General features: G+C 42.0%; 2 protein-coding genes and 1 long non-coding RNA gene across 11 annotated transcripts in view; 1 reads left to right on the top strand and 2 right to left on the bottom strand.

The window, feature by feature from the left end:
- The window catches only part of DGKI (diacylglycerol kinase iota), a 240,220-nt gene extending 236,266 nt beyond the window's left edge, over positions 1–3,954 (bottom strand). For all 7 annotated transcript variants that reach the window (XM_083700075.1, XM_083700078.1, XM_083700077.1 and 4 more), the window contains exon 1: positions 3,379–3,954. In XM_083700075.1, coding sequence (XP_083556201.1) covers positions 3,379–3,584 — 206 coding nt within the window. In that variant the 5' untranslated portion in view covers positions 3,585–3,954. The remainder of the gene's footprint in view (positions 1–3,378) is intronic.
- CREB3L2 (cAMP responsive element binding protein 3 like 2) overlaps positions 1–21,302 on the bottom strand; it is a 215,501-nt gene that overhangs the window by 125,178 nt on the left and 69,021 nt on the right. For 2 of the 3 annotated variants that reach the window (XM_083700540.1, XM_083700539.1), the window contains exon 12: positions 16,960–20,684. In XM_083700540.1, coding sequence (XP_083556666.1) covers positions 20,609–20,684 — 76 coding nt within the window. In that variant the 3' untranslated portion in view covers positions 16,960–20,608. Of the gene's footprint in view, positions 1–16,959; positions 20,685–21,302 lie in introns of those variants that run through there. The other variant, XR_014555610.1, reaches the window with a different exon arrangement.
- On the top strand, positions 7,387–18,132 carry LOC310826301. The gene is made up of 2 exons (XR_014555713.1): positions 7,387–10,276; positions 16,259–18,132. It is a non-coding gene; the product is annotated as an uncharacterized lncRNA (long non-coding RNA).

The raw sequence follows: 21,302 nt of genomic DNA on the forward strand, positions 1-21,302 counted from the left end.
TGAAATGGAACAGAACTTGCATATTCCTTGAGCTACCCCAGTGAAAAATAGCAATCCATCCAAACCAGGCACCTAATTTTATGTGCATTGTTCCATTTATTTCATTGAAACTATCACATACTTGCACTCATTTACAAAATGGGGGCACCAAGGTTTCTGAATTCCTCTTCTCCTTTGAAATTAGCACAGCATATTTAGATGCCCAGAGAATCCCTGGGTGTGTTTAAGCTTTATGCTTATGTTTGTCTGTATGCCCCAGGATGCTCTCTACAGGGAGCTGGCTTCAGGCACCAGATATGTTGGCAGATCAGCTCCGCGTTGAAAAGAAGTCTGCAAACATGACATGAAGGCTGGCAACATCAACCCTGCCGTGTAGGAATCCCTTGCATAGAACTGCGGTGCCGGGAGACAGACAGGTCATGCATCCATGGCAGTGACCAGAGGAGGAATGACTGCTGGGAGGAGTGTAGAGAGAAGAAACATCATGGTGCACCTTCATCTGCCCCAGCTGCAACCAAACATGTCTCTCCTGTATCAGTCTCTACAACAGCCACAGCAGGCGCTGCAACCTTCTGACAGCTTGACTTCACCCCCAAAGGCACACTCCTCCATTGTCTCCAGAGACAGACAGATGCCAGCCAACCATCTGTATTCACTCAACTCATCTCTATGGCATATTTGGTAGGATCACTATGATGCTGCAAGTGAAACATTCATGGAGTGTGATGCCCCAAGTTATTCAGGGGCCTTTATCTCACTCTTGAACTAATTTTGGTTATTTTTAATTAGGAATTGCTAAGAGACGTTTTCTCAAAATAACTGGCCGTGTCCTTACACAAGCATTTACTGTCATACAGCACTGGAGCCTGAGGCTCATGTCATAATTTACACAAGATGCCTATTTTTCACAGAGTTAACCCTATAGCATAAACCAAAGCTAACGCTTAGACAAAATTGCTCAGATATTGAAGCTGGAACCTAGAGATTTGTTTGAGAAGACTGCAGGGGAAATCATAAAAGTAAAGCCAAACATTTGCCAAAAACTTTAATTTAGCTTGTCTCTAACTTCAGGTTTCAGAGGGCCAGATTAAACAAACCACGACTTACAAATTAAAATGAGATGGTGTGATTTTTATTTTGGGCAAGGTAAAAGAACTAGTCCTGAAGGAAAACAAGGAAGTGATGGAAAATATTTTGCTGGCAACTTGGATAATAGTTGCTGGGGTTAATCAAGAAATGGGAAATAGCTGTTTGGCAGAGGGTGCTTATACATAAGATCATAGATGCTCAAAGATTATGGGAAGATGTAGCAAAATCCCAAAGAAATGTATTAGAATCTTGGTATGAGTTTATAAAATATTGGAATGACAAATCTCCACATAATACTCTTATGGTAGCACTATTGGAGATAATTTAATTTGAACCAATACATATTATGTAAGCTAAAATCTAGAAACCCTTAAAGTTATAAAACATATTTTTTCTTTATCGCACTCTGATGGTTGTGTTAACCCTGAGAAACAGAATGTATCTGGGGTGCAATAGGCTTTTTTTTCTCTTTTCTTTTCCTTAAAGTATGTCTATTTTGTAGTTTGGATTTTTGTGTTAACTTCCAGAATGTTAATAGGCACCAGCAATACAATGTTTGTCTTTTCCATTTACCATTTGCTGAAGTATGTTTGGCAGAATCGTAACAATATTTTATTATTTTTTTAAAAATGGAATGAAAAATACAGCTGCATTAAAGTAAAAGAAGTAGGCACACAATGTAACCATCCACACAGCTGGGCAAATGCTAACACTTACATAATGGTTCATAACCGATGTGAGGATTTCTTCTTCAAAAGATTCCTGAAGCCTTAGACAGGCTACCCAAAATTGTTCTCTGTTGCTTTTCCAAGGAAACATTTTCATTAACCCCCCACCCCACCCCCACACCAATAAAGCAACAGGTAGATTCAGTTGTCTTCTTTTAATTGTTTCTGTTTTTTAAACTGAGGATCAAAAACTTCCAGAATAACTCCACTTCCCTGGCAGGCAGCACTTCTGAACCCACTCTGGATAATCCTAAAGTTCCTGATCGCAAACAGACCTTTTTAAACCCTCACCATCTTTTCTGAGGCAGTGCTGTCTGTTTGGAGAGGGATTGTAAACAAGATCAGGATTTCTTTTTTAGCACAAGCCAGATTGGTTAGAGGAGGGGGAAAACCAGTAGACAATTATGATGCTACCCTCACCCTAATCCCTGGCATTGCTTGCAACATTATTCTGGCAGCGTGACTCCCACATCCTGCTGTTACAGTGCTACCTACACATACATTCGAGCATAACAAATTGGCGTTACTGCACAACGTTAACTCTTTAACAGCTACCTTATATATCACTTGTCTCCTAATATATACAGACGCAGCTATAGATTTTATAATATTTTCTCACACACATAATCCCAAAGGGAATTGCTACGGTATCACATACATAACATGATGCTATCAATGTCTAACATATAATGCTGTCAACAAGGATTAGGTCTACATGTAGGAATGTGAAGTCCTTTGCGGTACCACTCTAAGTGCCAGTACAAATACATCAGTTGCCTCCCCCCCCCCCCAGCTCTGGAAAAAAATAATGCAACATTTGGGGCAGCAGCTGTTTTGCTGCCGTGTGTGCATAAACTGACCTGACACAGAAACACACATTATGCGCGACACAGAATTCCTGGTGCACTGATTTCAACCGTAAGATTATCTCTCTCTAGGCAAGCCTGCCCACATACCATGTAGCTTTCAGAGGAGGGGGGGAAAGGGAGGGGTAAAACCTCATGAAACCACATCCCTCCAAAACAACCATCAGAATCCTCAAAGCTTTTTATCTTCTCCTACAAGAACGTTACAGCAGTAGGTCCTGACTTATTGCAAGGTTGAAATCTATCATCCTGAAGCTTCCCTCTGCATAAAATCATGCCGTTAAAACTCTGAATTAGCACATCTGAAGTAAATAGCCCCTCGCTGGTCCCATGTTCACAGCCAGGTAAATGAGAATTTCCAAACTGGGTGTGAAACCTACCACCCAGATCAAAGGAACAGCAGGGCACAGGGTAAAAGTGAGCTAAGGACAATGACCTCGTCTACATTAAGTAATGACAAGTATACACTAAATTCACTTGCACATAAGATATCTATCTCCCTGAGAGATTACAAGGGAAACTTGGAAGATTGGAGCTAGACAAGACTTCCCCTATCACTCTGTCCTAGGGAACTTCTGACGATGGGTACATTATGAGGCTCAAGGAGACTCAGCCACAGACACACGTGTATGCTCCTTCTCACGTGGGAGAAAGCGCACCCGGAATGACACTCCTGCTTTGCCTCCTTCACCCACCTGTAGGACACCTGTTTCCTGAAGGTTAAACTCTTCAGCTTCTCTTCCAAGGATTCTTCCTTCTGAGCGGTTAGTGCGGGCTCTTCCGGGTCCTCTGTTCCCGCGGCTGCACTCCTAGGGTCCCCGCCGCCTTCAGCTCCCCGGCAAGCGTTGCTGCTGCCTCCCGCAGCCCCCTTCTCCTCGCCGGTTGTGGAAGGAGGGTTCATCGCGGTGCTGAATGGACAGCGACCCGCGAGGAAAGCGGAGGAGGCGGCGAGGGTAGCTTCGCTGTCAAGGGCTGCCGGGGACTGGGGTGAGAAGGTTGCTTCCCTCCCTGCCTGCCTCTGCTTCTGCCGGAACGGGGCTCCCCTCAGCGAGCCAATGGTCCAGGCGGCTGCAAATGGCAGCACCTTCCCGCAGCATCCATCGGCGGCCGCACTGGCTGCAGCGGGGCATTGTGGGAAACTCCCTACCTCCCGCCTCCGCTCTGGCCAATCAGAGCCTCCTCCCCTCCTGCTGCTCCTCCCGCCACGCCCGCTCGAAAAGGACAGCAGGAGCAGCTGCACCTTAAAACCTGGCCAGACTCCTCTGTTTTGTGTGTGCGTGCCGGATAGGGGTGGGGGGGGGAGAGAGTTGGGGGCGGGGCTACAGGCGGACGCCCCGTTTTGTGCCGCATCCAGAAGCGTTTCTACTAGAGGGATGCAGGGGGCATAAGTTGCGTGGACGTCTCCAGTGTGTTAGGACGAGGTGGAGTGCTTTTTAATTTTTATTACTGGGCAGCCCTTCTCGGGGGGAGAAAACTGGAAACATCAGCGCAGTGGAGAGTAAAGGGTGCTGAGAGCCCGTTAGGTAGCAGGAATAAAGAGCGTGAGAAAGCGCTTTCTGAAGATTTTGGACAGCGGAGCATATGTTGCCAGCGGTCCTCCAGCAAGGGGCAGCTTCGGGTGAAACCATCACGCGTTATTAACCCCAGAAGCAACTTTCCTGCTGGAACAAGAGCTTACTTAAGCCATTAGATTCGCTTGAGGCCGGCAGGGGCGGGAAGATAGCCTATTAGCAAACCCATAGCCCTTCACTCTTTCCACCAGTGCAGAATCACCACTGAGTACAACCCCAATGTGTGTGTGTATGTGTAAGCCATAGCAGTGTCAATGAACCTTCATGTGTACCTGCTGGGAGCAACCATCCCTTTCAGCAAAAGCTCAGTAGCACTAATGCACATAGACATGACGAGAAGCAAAGTTATTTAGGCAGTCTTGATGAGATCTGATATCCCACCCTCTGGCTAGTTCCAGCTTCACCCCTGCCTTGGGGCTGCATGGCTGTCAGAGGCAGAGTGGTGGACCTAAATCCCTTTTTAACTGAAGCTAATATTGCTGGAGGAGACTCTTAAGAGTCCCATGGACTGCAGGAAGATCAAACCTATCCATTCTTAAGGAAATCAGCCCTGAGTGCTCACTGGAAGGACAGATCGTGAAGCTGAGGCTCCAATACTTTGGCCACCTCTTGAGAAAAGAAGACTCCCTAGAAAAGACCCTGATGTTGGGAAAGATGGAGGGCACAAGGAGAAGGGGATGACAGAGGATGGTTGGACAGTGTTCTCAAAGCTACCAGCATGAGTTTGACCAAACTGCAGGAGGCAGTGGAAGACAGAAGTGCCTGGCATGCTCTGGTCCATGGAGTCATGAAGAATCGGACACGACTAAATGACTAAAAAACAACAACACAATTCCACATTACAAGCACTCAACCAGCCACCAATACAATCCACATAGAATGATGGTAATGGATCCACACAGAATGATGGTAATGGAAGGGAACTTGAAGTCCTTATAGTGTAACCTCCTGTCAGAGCTCTAAGTCATCTTTTGTTTTAGCCAAGTGAGAAAATAGGATGGAAACTAAATTACACTGGAACCTGCATGATGACTTGCATGGAGACTCTACAGATTGTGAACAATTTTGCATATATTTTGGAATTACCCCATAATTCAAACTTTCTGCAAGGTCCGATCGGGAAACAACTGGTTATTTATTGAATTAGAAGCAAAAAGACTTTATGAGTGAGTTTTTGAAGGGAAAACAAAAAAAATTCCTTCCAGTAGCACCTTAAAGACCAACTAAGTCAGTTCTTGGTATGAGCTTTCGTGTGCATGCACACTTCTTCAGATAGGAATTTTTTTTGTTTTGACTATGGCAGACCAACACGGCTACCTATCTGTTTTTGAAGGGAATTATTGATTATTTGGAACTGGTTATTAATTTAAATGCTCGATTTTTAGTAGAGACCAAAGAGGAATGTTTATGTGAATATTTGGAACTGGCCAAATTGATGGATATAATAAGACTAAAGCCAATGAATACAGTCAAGAAGGAACAGAAGTGCTTGAATGATTATTTAGAAAGACAAGGTTCTAATGTAAAAAAATGGCTGTGTCTAGAATTTCCTCGTGAATGGAAAAGGGGAAACATATATATATACATATCTATATATTAAGATGAAAATAATACTGAAATACAGATAAAATATGAAATGTGAAAGGAAGTGTTGTGAGAGTGATGGAAGTCTATTATTACTATTATTTTGTAAAATAGTGTTTATTGTATTAAAATACTATACTTTTCTTTATTCTTTTACTGTCTACTTTGCATTTTTTTCCTCTATTTTTTCTTTCTTTATATTATTCTTTGGTATTGATGTATTTACTTTGCAGTAAAAATTATAAGGGGGGGGGGGAACCAATCAAGCTTCTAAGGTAATGAGCAGATGATTTTAGTGATCAAATTGAGATTCTGTATTATGACAAGAACCTTGACTTGGTAACATATCACTTGGACACTTGGTAAAGTGTCACATGCCTTTAGCCACCAGAACTCTAGCTGCTGCATTCTGCTCCAGCTGAAGTTTCCAGACTATGTCCAAGCATGGTCCCACATACGAGGGCATTGCAGTAGTCCAGTCTTGAGGTTACCAATGCCTAGACAACAGTGGCCAAGAAATCCTGATCTATATATGGCTGCAGCGGGCATACCAGTCAAAGCTGGTAAAAGGCACTCTTAACCACAGCTGTGTTGGACTGCTAATAAACATGTATCCAGGAGTACTCCAAATGTACTTGAGGTACCTAGGCTTCTGCTACTGGTAAGAAAACAAACAAAAAGAGAAAAAGCACAAGTTTTTATATAGCAAAATGTTTGTATTTTTGTTTTGATGGCTTTAATATTCTTGAATTCTTTTTTTAAAAAGAAAAACCATGTTCTAAGTTTTAATAAACTTAAGCAAATCAATGCTCTAAGAAACACAATCCTTCCTGCAATAAATTTATTTTTTAAAATAAAACTACATTATTAATCTAGCATATAACCTGCACTATTTGCTAAATTTGCCTTCTCTCTTGCCCCCCCCCCCCCCGTCAATAAATATATATTCGGGAGAGGTAGGTCAGAGCATCCATGCTGGCCTAAATCCTCTCTCACGCAGCATTTATTTATGCATTAATCCCCTTTAATTTTCACCCCACCCCCTGCCTGCTTTTAGTGCAAAACAAAACATGCAGTTTTAAAGAGTCATCACTTGATGCAAAGATTTTAGACACAGATGGATTGGCATTTTGTTAGATCTGCCCTAGGCCTGATGGACATCTATCTGCAAGGAGGCGGATATCCACTGGTCAAAGGTGGCCCTCAAATATACCTGAGATAAATGCATGCAACACTGAGTATTGGCTGAACTGCAGTCATTTTTCAGCTTTACAAGCTCTCCCAATACCCCACAAATCTTGTAAACAAAACACAATGATTAGTTCAGTGTTTTCTATGAAGCAAAAGGCAAATCCATGACTGTGAGACACATTACTGCTTTTGATCTCTTACCATTTGGAGGTAACACTGGACAATAGGCTGTCAGCATGAAAAGGAAGCTAGAAGTACTCCAAGCACTGAAGCATGGTGTTTGGGTTAAAGCAGGTGACTGCTGTAAATACATGTGGAGGAAAATAAACAGCACGATGATGGGAGATGCCATTTCTTTAGGAAAATATTTATTTGCCAGGAAACAGATAAAGCAATACATATTTTCACTGTACTCAGCTACTTTTAAAAAAAAGCACTTAGTTTGCTGCTTGGTTTAAAACCTGTCTGCTAAATAAAAGGTTCTTTACACACACAAAAACTCTTACCCAACCCACCCACCCTCCCACCTGTTTGAAATATGAATGATCACATGTGGACACACCTAAAAGAGCAGTGCGTGTAGAAAAAGTATAAATACAAAAAGAAAAGGCATTTAACATAGTAAAAACAACACAACAAAGAACATTAACAGTTTTAAGTAAAAAAAGGGAGGATATTATTGTAATTTACCCAAACTTTCTGAACTCTTCTCATGCTTTTTGCTAAATTCCCATAAAGACAATTCCATTTAAATGCAGACTAGCAAAAAGAACTATATTTGCCTATTCACATAGCTGAACGAGTACTGGAAATTTGGGCAGAAGGAAGCTGACTTAGATGGCCTAGTGTAACAGTTGCGGCTCCTCTATGGCTACATAGAGTGGTTTGCAATCCTGCACCCAGTGAATATATGCCTTGACCCACTGCATTTTGTGGAACCGAATGCATGGAACTTACAGAACTGCAACTTTTATGTTAGGCAATAAATCTAAGCTACTGTATATCGTCTCGTAACACATTCTGGTATTTAAGCCAATGAGAAATGCCTTGCTTGGATGAGATCTGCATGTGTAAATTTGAGTTTCCATGCGCACTAAATCTGGCTGAATGTATTTAGATTTATGGTGCAATGTGAGGTAAGTGGTATCTTCTTTGGTGGAAGCCCTGTTCAAGATCATCTGCCATGATTGGTCATGCTCCTTTAATAAACCACCTCCAGGTTTTCCATCTAGAGATGTATGAAGGCAGACTCTTTGAAGTTCAGAGGAGAAATCCACCCTATGGGGCAGATGCTTGGGGCTAGCTTAAGGACTGCGCCTCCTTCTCTCCCCCAGCCACAGTGCCTAGGTTCTTTGAAAACTTCCAGATTCCACTGAGTTTGCCAGCAGTTTTTGGGCACTGGTGCAATGCACTGGGAATCCAAATTTTGAACAGAAATCCATGGAGAAACCCATCGCACCCATAATCCTATTCTCACCAGAACCTCCTCTAGCAGTTTAGAATAGGGCCTGCTGCTCAGCACATCACAAAAACTGAAATGTAAAAGTTTAGCAGTCTGTGTGCTAGGCCATCTAAGTTACAGCCCTGAAAAGGCATTTGGAACTGGAATACAGGGCAACACGAATGACACCCAAGATAAAGGGTGGAAATGCTGCTTGAATGTTACAAGTCTGAAAATCAAGAGATACACTGCTGAAGATAGATCACCAATGTTCTTGGGGATTAGGCATCAAATAAGTAGCACATGTTTCTACATACATAACGGAGAAGAACGTCCCCATCACGGCTAATGCTACAAAATTAAGATATATCATCATTTGATTGAATCAAAACAAACATGCCTGTGTGGTGCATGACTACTATAGAACCAGAAATAGTCCTCACCAGTTATGACCAGACAGCTCTGCCTATACAACATCACAGATGAGTGCTCAAAAACTCACCTCTGTACCAAAATCCTACAACATAAAGTTCAGGTGTGTGTAAATAAAACTTGAGAGAGATGCACATTCGCTCTCTTCCCTGCTAATTCCTATATTGCCTCCTTATTCTCTTATATTGATACCTACAAAATAATGGAAACACAATGGTGGACGAAGCCATTAAAGCAGAGAAAGGGGAAGAAAGTTATGAATTAAGGCTGGTTTCCTCAACCTTGTGCCCTCTAGAGGCAACTGCCACAGCCCTGTTTAGCTTGGCCAATAGGGATGATGTGAGTGATAATCCAACAGCATTGGGAGGGCACCTGCTTGAAGGGGGCTGAAAGAAGGACCAGTGAGACAAGCTTTTCTTTTTAACAACATCTGCCTTAGTAGGGTGGATTTTAAAGTGCCTTCCCTCTTGGGAATACTGAGGTTCTGCCAGAAACTTAGCACTGGTTCCTCAGTGATAAAGGTGGTTTAGGGTGGTGAACCAAGACACTGCGGGGGGATGACTGTGCTTTGTGTCCAAGAAGTAACACACAACTGCCTGAAACATCAGGAGAGCACCAGAATGGTGAACACAAAATTGAGCCAGAGAGACAAAAAGACTGAGCTGGTATGAGGCACCTTCCTGTCCTATACTCTGATCTTCTCCTGCAATCTAGTATCACAGAGCAGCATACAGGTGAGTCACACCAAATTCATGGTTTTATTGAAGCCCATCAGTTTTGGTCAACACTCCATATCAACTAAGTGTGCGCCCTGAAAATGTGCTTCAGCATTTTCTGCAATGGCCATACCTCTTAGACATATCCAATTGCAGGATGGAACTGTCTATTTTGGCTAGAAGCTGCATCTGAATGCGGGCAGGTAGACAGTGTGAATCATCCCGCTGGATCTCTCCTATCCACGTGGTTGGGTTGCTCACATCCAGCCCTGTCTTACGGGATTCTCTTCATAGATAAGTGGTTCCCCAGAGGTCCTGGGTACATCTAAAAGTTAGCTCCCCAGGGTCCTGTGAAAGTTTTCAGCATTTCCTACAGAGAACTAGTTAATGTGAACAATGCTTACATTCTCAAACTCAGGTATTTCTTGAAAACCAGATGGGGAATGGTACCCATAGGTTTTCCTGTTTACAGGCTAACCATTTTGTGTGTAGACCCTGCGACCCCTCCAGAAGATGCTCAACTGCATATCCAATCACCTCTGATGATGTTGGCGGTGGGTGATGGGAGTCCAATGACATTTATAGGACCACACAGGCACATTTCTAGAGTAGATGATCACCTCTCCTATATTACCACATTGAACTATTCTCAAGAGAGGTGACTTCCGGTCGGCGCCAGCGTTTAATGGCGGTCCTTGCTTCGAGCTCTGAAGCAGGACTGCTCCGTGAGTTCGGGTCTGACCCGCTACGGCGAGCGGGGGACCCCTAAAATCACAGGCGCTGAAGCCTGTGAGCAAGGAGATTCGGTGGGCACCTTTGCGCCCCCCGGTATCGCGAAAGAGCCTTTTTACAGGCTCCGGAGCGGCATCGGGTGTGAGCGCGGTGCTGAGGATCGCAACCCAGCTTACGGAGCGAAGCCGCGTCGCCATTGACGGAGAGCGCCGATTCCTTCCTGAAACAACCGATTGGCAACAACACCCGTGAGTAAGATCTGCAAATTAAAGTGAACGGGATGTTTAAACTAAATTAAGAAGATTTGGCTGAAAACGGGAGAGGCAGAAATTAAGGAAGTCAGCCCCCCCGGAACTGCACGATTGACTGAGCAATGGAAAAAACAAGCTATATTTAAAGGGGACTTATTCTTTCAAAAATTTCATCAAACCTGACATTGGAAGGGGACCTTCCCCCCCCCCCATAGGCAGGAGAAGGGGGGAAGAAGATCGAGCTAAATTTAATCTGCCAGAGGAAAAGAGCTTAGAAAGTGAAACTCTCCGCTGCTGAAACCTCTGTTCAGGCTGCCGGAGAGACGAGCGCCTGGAAGTGAGCTGTCAAAAAAGTCAAAAAAGTTTGTGGATACAAAGTACAATTTTATTTGAAACAAAACAACGGGACTTTAGTGGATGGAACTTATAGTATTTTAAACTGTAACAAATAGGGCTTTTGGCTGGACTTTTATTTGTGGAACTTTGCATTGGCTACTTGCTTCCCTGTTTCTTTGTTACTATTGTTACCATTGTTTGGATACAACTTCTCCCTCTAGAGGACTAAAAGAGAGACAGTTGCATTGAGACAGAGACAGAGAAGTGGGATTTTCCACTTGTAATTTTCCTGTGTGAACGACCTTGAGTTATGAGCACTCCACTGGATGAAATAACAACAAGAAGCAAAACAAAACAGACTCAAAAGCAGACTCAAAAAAGAGGCTCCATATCAGGAGCAGCAGCTGCACAGGAAAAAGGAACAACAGCATCAATGGATTCTATGACACAGGCACTGCTCAGAATAAATCAATCTTTAGAAGTACTCACCAAGCAATCTACAGAGAACTCTAAGAAACTGACAGAGTTGACAACAAGACTTGACCTGAATACAACGGCAATATCATCTAACACAGACTCTATAAATCGTTTAATTCAGGAAAGTACGGAAACAAGGAAAATAGCTGAGAGCGCTAGGAGCACGGCCGAGGACACTAAGGGAAAATTTGTACCCATTGCAAAGAAAGTTCATGAACATGACGCAGCTTTGGCCCTTATGGAATTAGAGAGGAAAAATAAGAATCTGAAATTGAGATTGGTACCAGAGGAGGAAGAGGGCAACCTGGGAGAATTCCTTACAGACAAGTTCCAAGAATTTTGGACTGATGAGCTAGAAGGGGAAGAGGATGAATTTGTAATAACCACAGCCTTTCGGATTGGTAGAAAACAAGGCAAGAAACCAAGGGACTGTTTAATCGCCCTGAGATCTAAGGAAGAAAGAGATAAAATTTTGAACCTGCATTTCCAGAAGGCCTTGATTGTTAAGAATTCCCAAATACAGATCTTCAAGGATATTCCTAAGCACTTTTTAGAGGTGAGGACCCAATTTAAGACTCTAGTGGATTTGCTGAAACAAAACAACATCCCATTTAGGTGGGAGTTTCCACAAGGGCTGTCCTTCAACTTCAAAGGGAAGAAAATCAAGATTAAAACAATTCAAGATAAAGAATACTTTTTGGAGAGAAACTTTGAGGACTTGGAGAAAGGAACCGTGAGCGGGAGGGAAATACCGGACATAGCAAATCTATCATTTGGACTAGTTTCAGTACCTACTGAGGAGGAACAAGAACTTGGAGCAGTCGGTGGAAAAGCAGCCCAGTAACAAAAATGTCTCTGCAACTTCTGAGTTGGAACTGCAATGGTTTGAACCATCCCCGAAAAAGGGGACAGGTGTTTCACATATTAAAGAAAGAACACTTAGACATAATATGTTTGCAAGAAACCCATATTGCCAGGACAAACAGAAAACTTTTGACAAATAAAAGATTAGGACTGGAATTTATTTCTTCAGACAAAGTTAAGAAAAGAGGGGTTGTGATTTACGTTAAAGAAAAATTCGAACCAAAATTGATCTTCAAGGATGAACAAGGAAGATTTCTGGCAGTGGAAATCCAAACTCAAGGAGAAAAAATTTTGATTGTAGGAGTTTATGCACCTAATGAGGGGAAGGCCGAGTTCTTTAAGAAGTTGCATGAGACTTTAATGGACTTTATGGACTCTAAAATAATATTGATGGGCGATATGAATGGAGTCGTCTCCACAAACATGGATAAAGCGCAAAGGCAAACAATTTCTAAGGATGGGAGACTCCCAAAGACTTTTTTCGAACTGACTGATACCATGGACTTGATTGATATTTGGAGAACAAGGAACCCTCTGGAAAGAGAGGGGACCTTCTTCTCTGAAGCAAAAATGACATGGACCAGGATTGACCAAATATGGATCTCTAGCAATCTGGCACCAAGGGTTAAAAAAGTAGAAATCTGCCCAAAAACCTGCTCCGACCATAACGCAGTAAAGATGGAAATGAAACTGACAACAGCTGGAACCTTCAGATGGAGAATGAATGACACCCTGTTTAAAGATGAAACAATCTATAAAAAGGCCCAAAAGACACTGAAAGACTACTTCGAGATAAATTTAAGATCAGATGTGGAAAGAAGAACAATATGGGACGCAAGCAAGGCCGTGATGCGTGGCTTCCTGATTCAGCAAAATTCTATAAAGAGGAAACAACAGAATGAGAAGAAGGAAAAAATTTGGAAACAAATGAAAGAAGGAGAGAAGAAACTGAGATCTAAACCTAAGTCTCAGGAGATTTTAAGGGAAATAAAATACTATCAGACCCAATATATGGAACTGATGAACGAGGAGATAGAATGGAAAATAAAACAAATGAGGCAAAAAACTTTTGAATCAGCAGACAAATGTGGGAAACTGCTATCATGGCAATTGAAAAAGAGACAAAAGTTGAACACTGTGACATCTCTCGAAGTAGATGGTAAATCTATTTATAAACCAAACGAGATCAGTAATTGCTTTCAAAGCTTTTTCAAGAAGTTATACGCTCAAGGGCCAAAGAATGAACAAGAGATAGAAGATTTTATTAAAAAGTATGGATTGTCAAAGATCTCGGAAAAGAACAAGAGGATTTTAAATGAGAAAATTACCGATCAAGAAATAGAGGGTGCCATCCAAAATATGCAAATGGGAAAATCACCAGGACCAGATGGACTGACTGCCAGATATTATAAAGCACTGAAGGAATGGTTAATACAACCATTGAAAGAAGTATGCAACCAAATCTTAGAAGGGAAAAAGGCTCCCGAATCGTGGAAAGAAGCATTCATCTCACTTATACCGAAGACAGAAACTGAGAAACACCAAGTTAAGAACTACCGCCCTATATCACTTCTAAACGTGGATTATAAAATCTTTGCAGACATTTTAGCAAAAAGATTTAAGAAAGTGTTATCAGAGGAGATTCATAAGGACCAAACGGGCTTTCTCCCAGGGAGATATATGTCAGATAACGTGAGGAACATTATAGATATCTTGGAACTTTTGGAGACTGACATAAATAGGAAAGCAGTTCTGATTTTTGTGGATGCGGAGAAAGCCTTCGACAATATTTGTTGGAGCTTTTTGAAGAGGAATCTCCATGGGATGGGGGTAGGCCAAAACTTTGAAAACGGTATAGGTGCAATATATTCTGAACAAAGAGCTAAATTAATTGTGAACGGTATGGTTATGGATGAGATCCCAATAGAAAAAGGGACACGACAGGGATGCCCATTATCCCCTCTATTGTTTATATCAGTCCTGGAGGTATTGTTGAACATGATTAGAAGGGACCAGCTGGTAGAAGGAATACGACTCGGAGCTAAACATTACAAGTTAAGAGCATTTGCAGATGACTTAGTTTTGACTCTGCAACAACCAGAAGCCAGTACAAAAAGAGCCTTAGAACTTATCGAAATATTTGGTCAAGTGGCAGGTTTTAAATTAAATAAACAAAAGACAAAGGTGCTGGGAAAAAATCTAACGATGGAGGGAAAAGATAGCTTTCAAAGGGAAACTGGTTTGGAAATAACAAAAAAAGTGAAATACCTGGGGGTGAACTTAACATCTAAAAATGTGAATTTATTTAAGGATAATTATGAGAAATGTTGGTTGGAGGTGAAGAAAGATCTTGACATATGGTCTAGGTTGAGACTCTCCTTGTTAGGCCGAATTGCTGCTATTAAAATGAATGTATTGCCGAGACTGTTGTTTTTGTTTCAGACACTGCAAATTTTGGACAAGATGGACTGTTTCAAGAAGTGGCAGAAAGATATATCTAATTTTGTCTGGCAGGGCAAAAAGCCCAGAATAAAATTTAAGATCTTAACTGATGCAAAGGATAGAGGGGGCTTTGCCCTGCCGGACTTAAGACTTTACTATGAAGCAGCAGCTTTTTGCTGGTTGAAACAATGGCTACTTCTTGAGAACACAGACATCTTAGATCTAGAAGGACATGATAACAATTTCGGCTGGCATGCATATTTATGGTATGACAAGGTAAAGGTGCATAGAGGCTTTAAAAACCACATTGTCAGGAAAGCATTGTTTAATGTATGGAACCGTTACAAAGATTTGTTGGAGAATAAAACCCCCAGGTGGTTGTCACCCCTGGAAGCCAAGGCGGTAAAAAAACTTAATATGGACTCAGATTGGCCAAAATATTGTGAAATTTTAGAACATGATGGTGAAAATCTCAAATTACAGAGCTTGGAGAAACTAAAACCTAAAGTCCGAGATTGGCTACACTACCATCAGATTAACGAGATGTTTAAGCAGGACAGGAAATTAGGATTTCAGAAAGAGAGGTCAAAGTTAGAAACGGAATTACTGGAGCCCAATACTAAAAATTTGTCTAGAATGTATAATTTGCTGCTGAAATGGAACACGCAAGATGAAACAGTAAAATCAGCAATGATTAAATGGGCACAAGATATTGGTCATGATATTATGTTTGCAGACTGGGAACGGTTATGGACCACAGGCATTAAATTCACGGCATGTAGTGCCTTAAAAGAGAATATAATGAAAATGATATATAGGTGGTACATGACCCCAGTCAAGCTAGCAAAGATATACCATCTGCCCAATAATAATTGTTGGAAATGTAATGAATGTGAAGGAACCTTCTATCATCTTTGGTGGACCTGCCCAAAGATTAAGGCCTACTGGGAAATGATCTATAATGAAATTAAGAAAATCCTTAAGTGGACATTTGTTAAGAAACCGGAGGCTTTTCTCTTGGGCATGGTCGGCCAAATGGTACCAAAGGAAGACAGAACATTCTTCATGTACGCAACCACGGCAGCAAGAATCCTACTAGCAAAGTATTGGAAGACTCAAGAATTACCTACTCTGGAAGAATGGCAGACCAAGGTGACTGAATTTATGGGACTGGCTGAGATGACCGGCAGAATCCGTGACCAGAGGAGAGAGACGGTGGAAGAGGACTGGGGAAAATTTAAAGTTTATCTTAAGAACTGTTGCAAAATTTTGGAATGCTAAGATGTCAAGGGGTATGAGATAGAGAACTATAGCTGTTAAAGTTTAAATTCAAAAAAAAAATTTTTTAAAGAAAATTAGTTATGAATTTGAACGAAGGATTGCTAAAAATTGTTGTCTTAAAAATAAGGGTCCAGTGAAGGGGAGGTTTGGGGAAGTCGTGTTATGTGTGTTTGTATGTTTTGTTATTTTTGTTTTTTATGTTTGTGAAAATCAATAAAAATATTGGGGGGGAAAAAAATGAACTATTCTCAAGAGAGAAGACTGGGTGCTTGTGTGGCAAACTGTACTTGAACATCTAAACCTGTGAATTCTAGTGTGGTCATTTGAATATTTCTAGCCAGCCGCAAAGCTCTGCATCAGAGATTCCCATTTTGCCAAAACAGCAACTAAAACATACAAGTAGAATCTGTAAATTTTGCATAGAAAAATATCAAAGGGAACGAATTGTACACTTGTATAAGTTATGTGATTCCAGGATGTAAATTGTGACTTACGTTCCTAAATAGATTATTTTGTTACTTTTCGATATAGAACTAGAGTGCTGGTGTTCCATCAGGTGGAATAATTAGCAATGGAAGGGTGATTGTGCTGCTGTTGTGCACGATCACTGTGCTAATTCTATAGGCACTTAAGCCTTAACTGAATTATTACGGTCTGCACTTTCATTTTATTCCCCTTTGACCTCACTGTTTAGTTTTCCTCTCTACATACCAAAAAACATTAGTTAAGGTGGTAGTCAACTAAGTTTTACTCAGAATAGGCCTGTTGAAAATAATGAACATGACTAAGTTAAGTCCATTCATTTCAATGTGTCTACTCTGAGTAAGGCTTAGTTAACTACTAACTACTATGGTGGCATAACATTACTGTATTGTTGTCTTGAGGACTATTAGGAAAGAAGAAACCTAAGTAGATGGTGAAAATTGTCAACATGTTGAAATAATTTAAGATAAATAGCTGGTTTTTAATTTAAGTTACATTTATTTTAAAAGACGTTCAACACAAATTTCACAGGACCTTGTTTCTGATGGATTTTTCTTTTCTTTTTTTTCATTTCGCAAGAAATCAGATTTGGATCCGGAAGCCCTGGCTTTGAACTCCTGCTTGCAAAGACATCCAGAAGAACTCCACTAGTAAGTAAATATGAACTTAGGGAAGGGCTGCATCTCAGTGGTACAGCATCTGGTCTGCAAGCAGAAGGTCTGAGGTTCTATCCTTGGCATCTCGAGGTAGAATTGGGACTATCTCCTGCCCAAAATCCTGGAGAGTCATTGCCTGTCAGTGAAGGCAATACTGAGCTAATTGGACCAATTGTCTGACTCCATATAAGGCAGCTTCCTATGTTTTGTAACTTTTAAAAAACAATCCCCCCCCCTTTAGTCACTATAGCAGTGGCCTACTGTTTCACCTTCAAAAATACAAGGGGGAAAATGGCCTCTTTCCAATTAGCAATTAGAGGAGAATTATTTTTGTCACCGAGTGGGGAAAAGGATGCTAAATATACAGAGTCTTATGCTTTGTGTGGAGTGGTGGGAGTTTGCACAATGGACTTGTGACATGAGAGATCCCAAGTTCTTCGTGGATATCCTTCCTGATGTGGGAAATTAATGTTACTCACTCACTTGACTGACAGCCAAACAGCGTCTAGACAGCATGCACTCCTCAAAATTGAAGGTTCAAACAAAAGAAAAGAAAAGAAAACCCCACGGATGGAATAATTCCTAAAAGGGGAACTTAGGCATTTTAAAATTTGACATTTAACCCAGATTTATCATCAAGAATTGGACGATGTTGCTAAGAATAGCTGAAGAATAATAAAGAAGGGGGTAGGGAGCACATCTTCAGCTTGGAGTAAAATGGAAAACCAACAATTTGCATCAGCTGAAATCTGGCTCGGAAGCATTTGCTTCAACATTAAATTGCACGGTAAAAATAGCAGATATAAAGGGAACGCTAGCGCAGAATCGAAGCATATGCACAAATAAAAGACACCATCTACATGCTAGTCAATGATTATGCAATATTAAGAAGCGTCACTGACCGAAGCGTGACTTCCATAAATATAGAGTTTACAATAATGCCCCTTTCTTTTATAAGCCCACCCATCAGCTTTCTTTAAAAAAAAAAGAAAGTATAATTGCTACAAGTATGTGGGATCAATGACAGATGATGTGATGGAGTTCAATACACAGCGTGAAATAACCACTGCTTTGCATGTATAGCTGTTCTTGAGAAACCCTGCAGGATAGCAGCCAAGGGCACTGTTTTTAATTACCCAAACAGGCAGCTAAAATTTTAGCAGAGGCCCTTGGCGGGTGGGGGAACCATTGTTCTACAGCAGGTGTAGGGCTGTTGCTTCCATCAGCTCCAGCAAGCATGGCCAATGGCCAAGGAAGCAGAGTTGTAGTTCCGCAAAATCTGGCAGCCAAAGGTTCTGCACACCTTTTGCACTGTTAAGATATCCATCTATGCAACCGCTTCCAATATTAATTTAAGATGGTGACTGGTATGGAAAGTGACACACAAATGTAGCCAACAATCCTCATCACAAGTGGGTGGCAGATGTTTGCTGAATTTTCCGGAGACAGAATCGGCCCCTGGCACTCAGGAGAGGACGTTGCGGTCATTTTAGCTTGCCGTAGCGGGGAACAAGTAGAACATGAGATTTAAACCTTTGCTGATTTTCATCACAACGTCTGCTTTAAGTGAGTGCATGCACAATGGAACAGAAAATGCAATAGGGAGCAAAGAGGCCAGGGTAGTGGGTTAGGGCAATGCATTGCATCAATTTTTACGTTGAATGTCAGGGGCCTAAAACAAGTTATAGATTTTTTTTTTTCAAAAGTCACCCAGAGCATTTGAGGGATTTCACGTCCTTTGCTTGTCATTCCGGCTGCCAGCTGATATCATGGGGCAACTAATAAATACTATTTACAAGAGGAGGGGCAGGGATGGCAGAGGAATCTGAGTCGCCTGGGGACTCTCGCCTGTATGAGAAACTGGTACAAATTGGTTTCTCCAAGCAGATTTGGTTCAGGCTGGCTCCATTTTCTCATGCAGACCAGACAAGAAAGAGACTAACCGAATTTTGTCTGTTTTCTTCATGAAGACAGATGCAGCAAAGGAATCAGTCACTGCTTTGTATTTCCAGCATACAATTGGTACACGCCCATAGATGGGAATGGAAAATGCTGTAAGGGGAAATGAAGGCAATGTAGCTTTTGCTACTGAACATGGGTGTCTTTGGTTAATAAGGTAACATCAAGAAAATGAGTTATTGCATGACCAGACTACAAGACATGGAAACATGTGGATCTGACCGATTCCTATCAATTTTGCCCTCATTTTATAGGAAGGGACAAGTTTGTAGTCCTCATGGAGGGAGGAAAAAGATTTAAGGCAATGCTGGCTACAAGATTTGAGACAGTGCGATCCTATAGATGTCTACACACAAGTAAGTTCCACTGAGTTTAATGAAGCTCGCTCCTAGATAAGAGAATATAGAACTGCAACTGGTTAGGGTAGAAGACTCAACCTAGCACATGCACCAATGTTCCATGAGGGATCCCCCACTTAGAGCTTGCATTGGGAGAAAAGTTCCCATTCCTCACATATAGCTTAGTTCTCAGTGACGAACACAATTGGAAGTTTTCGAGAACAAGCATCATAAAATTTTGCCAGACCTCTGTTAACCTATCAATTCCTGCCCATTTTCACCACCAAGGTAAAGAAATCAAAAGGAAGTGCCTCCCTTGTGCTTGCATTTCTATTGCACAACGGGGGCGGGGGAAGCAGAAATGGTCCAGGACAAATTATCAGGGAAGCGTAAGAGACATGTTTGCCACCCCATGGTGACATTTCCTTGTAAAAAGGGTTTGAAGAGTTTGGATTTGATATCCCGCTTTATCACTACCCGAAGGAGTCTCAAAGCGGCTAACAATCTCCTTTCCCTTCCTCCCCCACAACAAACATTCTGTGAGGTGAGTGGGGCTGAGAGACTTCAGAGAAGTGGGACTAGCCCAAGGTCACCCAGCAGCTGCATGTGGAGGAGCGGGGAAGCGAACCCGGTTCACCAGATTACGAGACTACTGCTCTTAACCACTACACCACACTGGCTCTCATAAAGGAATAAAATGATGGTGTTAAGAGTCACCTAATCAGGGGAGGCGGATCTTGGATGATTTCAGAAAACCTTCTATAAGTCATTAAACCACTTTTGCACATTTTGTTACCCTTTAAGAGACCCAAAAGAAGGCATCTAGTCATTTTTGCGGTGATGGTGAGGACTGCTTAAGTTATCCCTTCTGCATCTCCACTCAGAGGCATGCCTACTCCCATCATCTTCCAACAAGCTCTCCTTCCATTCTTCCCCTTGGTTGTAGAAGCAGAAAGGCAAACTGAGTAGTGTGAGTCGGAGGCTGGGGGGGGGAGGGGAGAAAAGAACATGGACTACAGAGACAAAAGCCACTTCTTCCCAATCCAGTACAGAAAATCAGCCGGGCACTTTCCTCGTGGCCTCTGGATTTACTGACAGAGACAAGTTCCTCAGACCTTTGGTTGGAAGAAAGAGAAAGGGTGGGAGGGAATCCCTTTTTTTTATTTTCATCTCAAGATGTAGCATTAACTCTTCTGTCAATTTCGACAATCTTCAGAGTTTCGTTTGCATCCAGCTCTGAGTTGACTCTGTAAACAAAGGTAGGAAAAGAAGTGGCAGTACAGTCATACCACATGTTACGTTTGCTTCATGGTACGTTCTTTCAGGTTACGTCCCGCAGTGACCCGGAAATACCGGAAAGGGTTACTTCTGGGTTTCGCTGCTCGCAAATGCGCAGAAGCGCAAAATGATGTTGTGCGCATGTGCAGAAGCAGCGAATCGCAATCCGCGCATACACAGATGTGCCACTGCAGGTTGCTCTCTTTTCATGTTGGGAACGGGCCTCCAAAATGGATCCCGTTTGCAACCAGCGGTACCACTGTACTACAAAACGGCAACCAAAATCGCAGTGCAGGCTACTTTTTCCATTGCTCTTATCAGCAGCCGTGGCAATTTACACAATGCAAGCATGTGCTCTGCTGCACAGCAAAAAGATCTGTGGCGGCCTTCCTGCCAGCCTCGCTCCCTGGAACCATTTTGAACTGGAGATGCCAAGATCTGGCACCTGGGATCTTCTAAATGCAAAGAATGCTGCACAATTTGGGGCTGCAACGCTTAGTCATTTACTTGCGCACAACTATTTTTAATGCATTATTTTTAATACCAATGCCATCTCTACTATTCCCACCTGCACAAGAGAAAAGGAA

The sequence above is a fragment of the Podarcis gaigeae genome (genome assembly GCF_964106915.1).
Source record: "Podarcis gaigeae genome assembly, chromosome: 10".
Lineage (NCBI taxonomy): Eukaryota > Metazoa > Chordata > Lepidosauria > Squamata > Lacertidae > Podarcis > Podarcis gaigeae.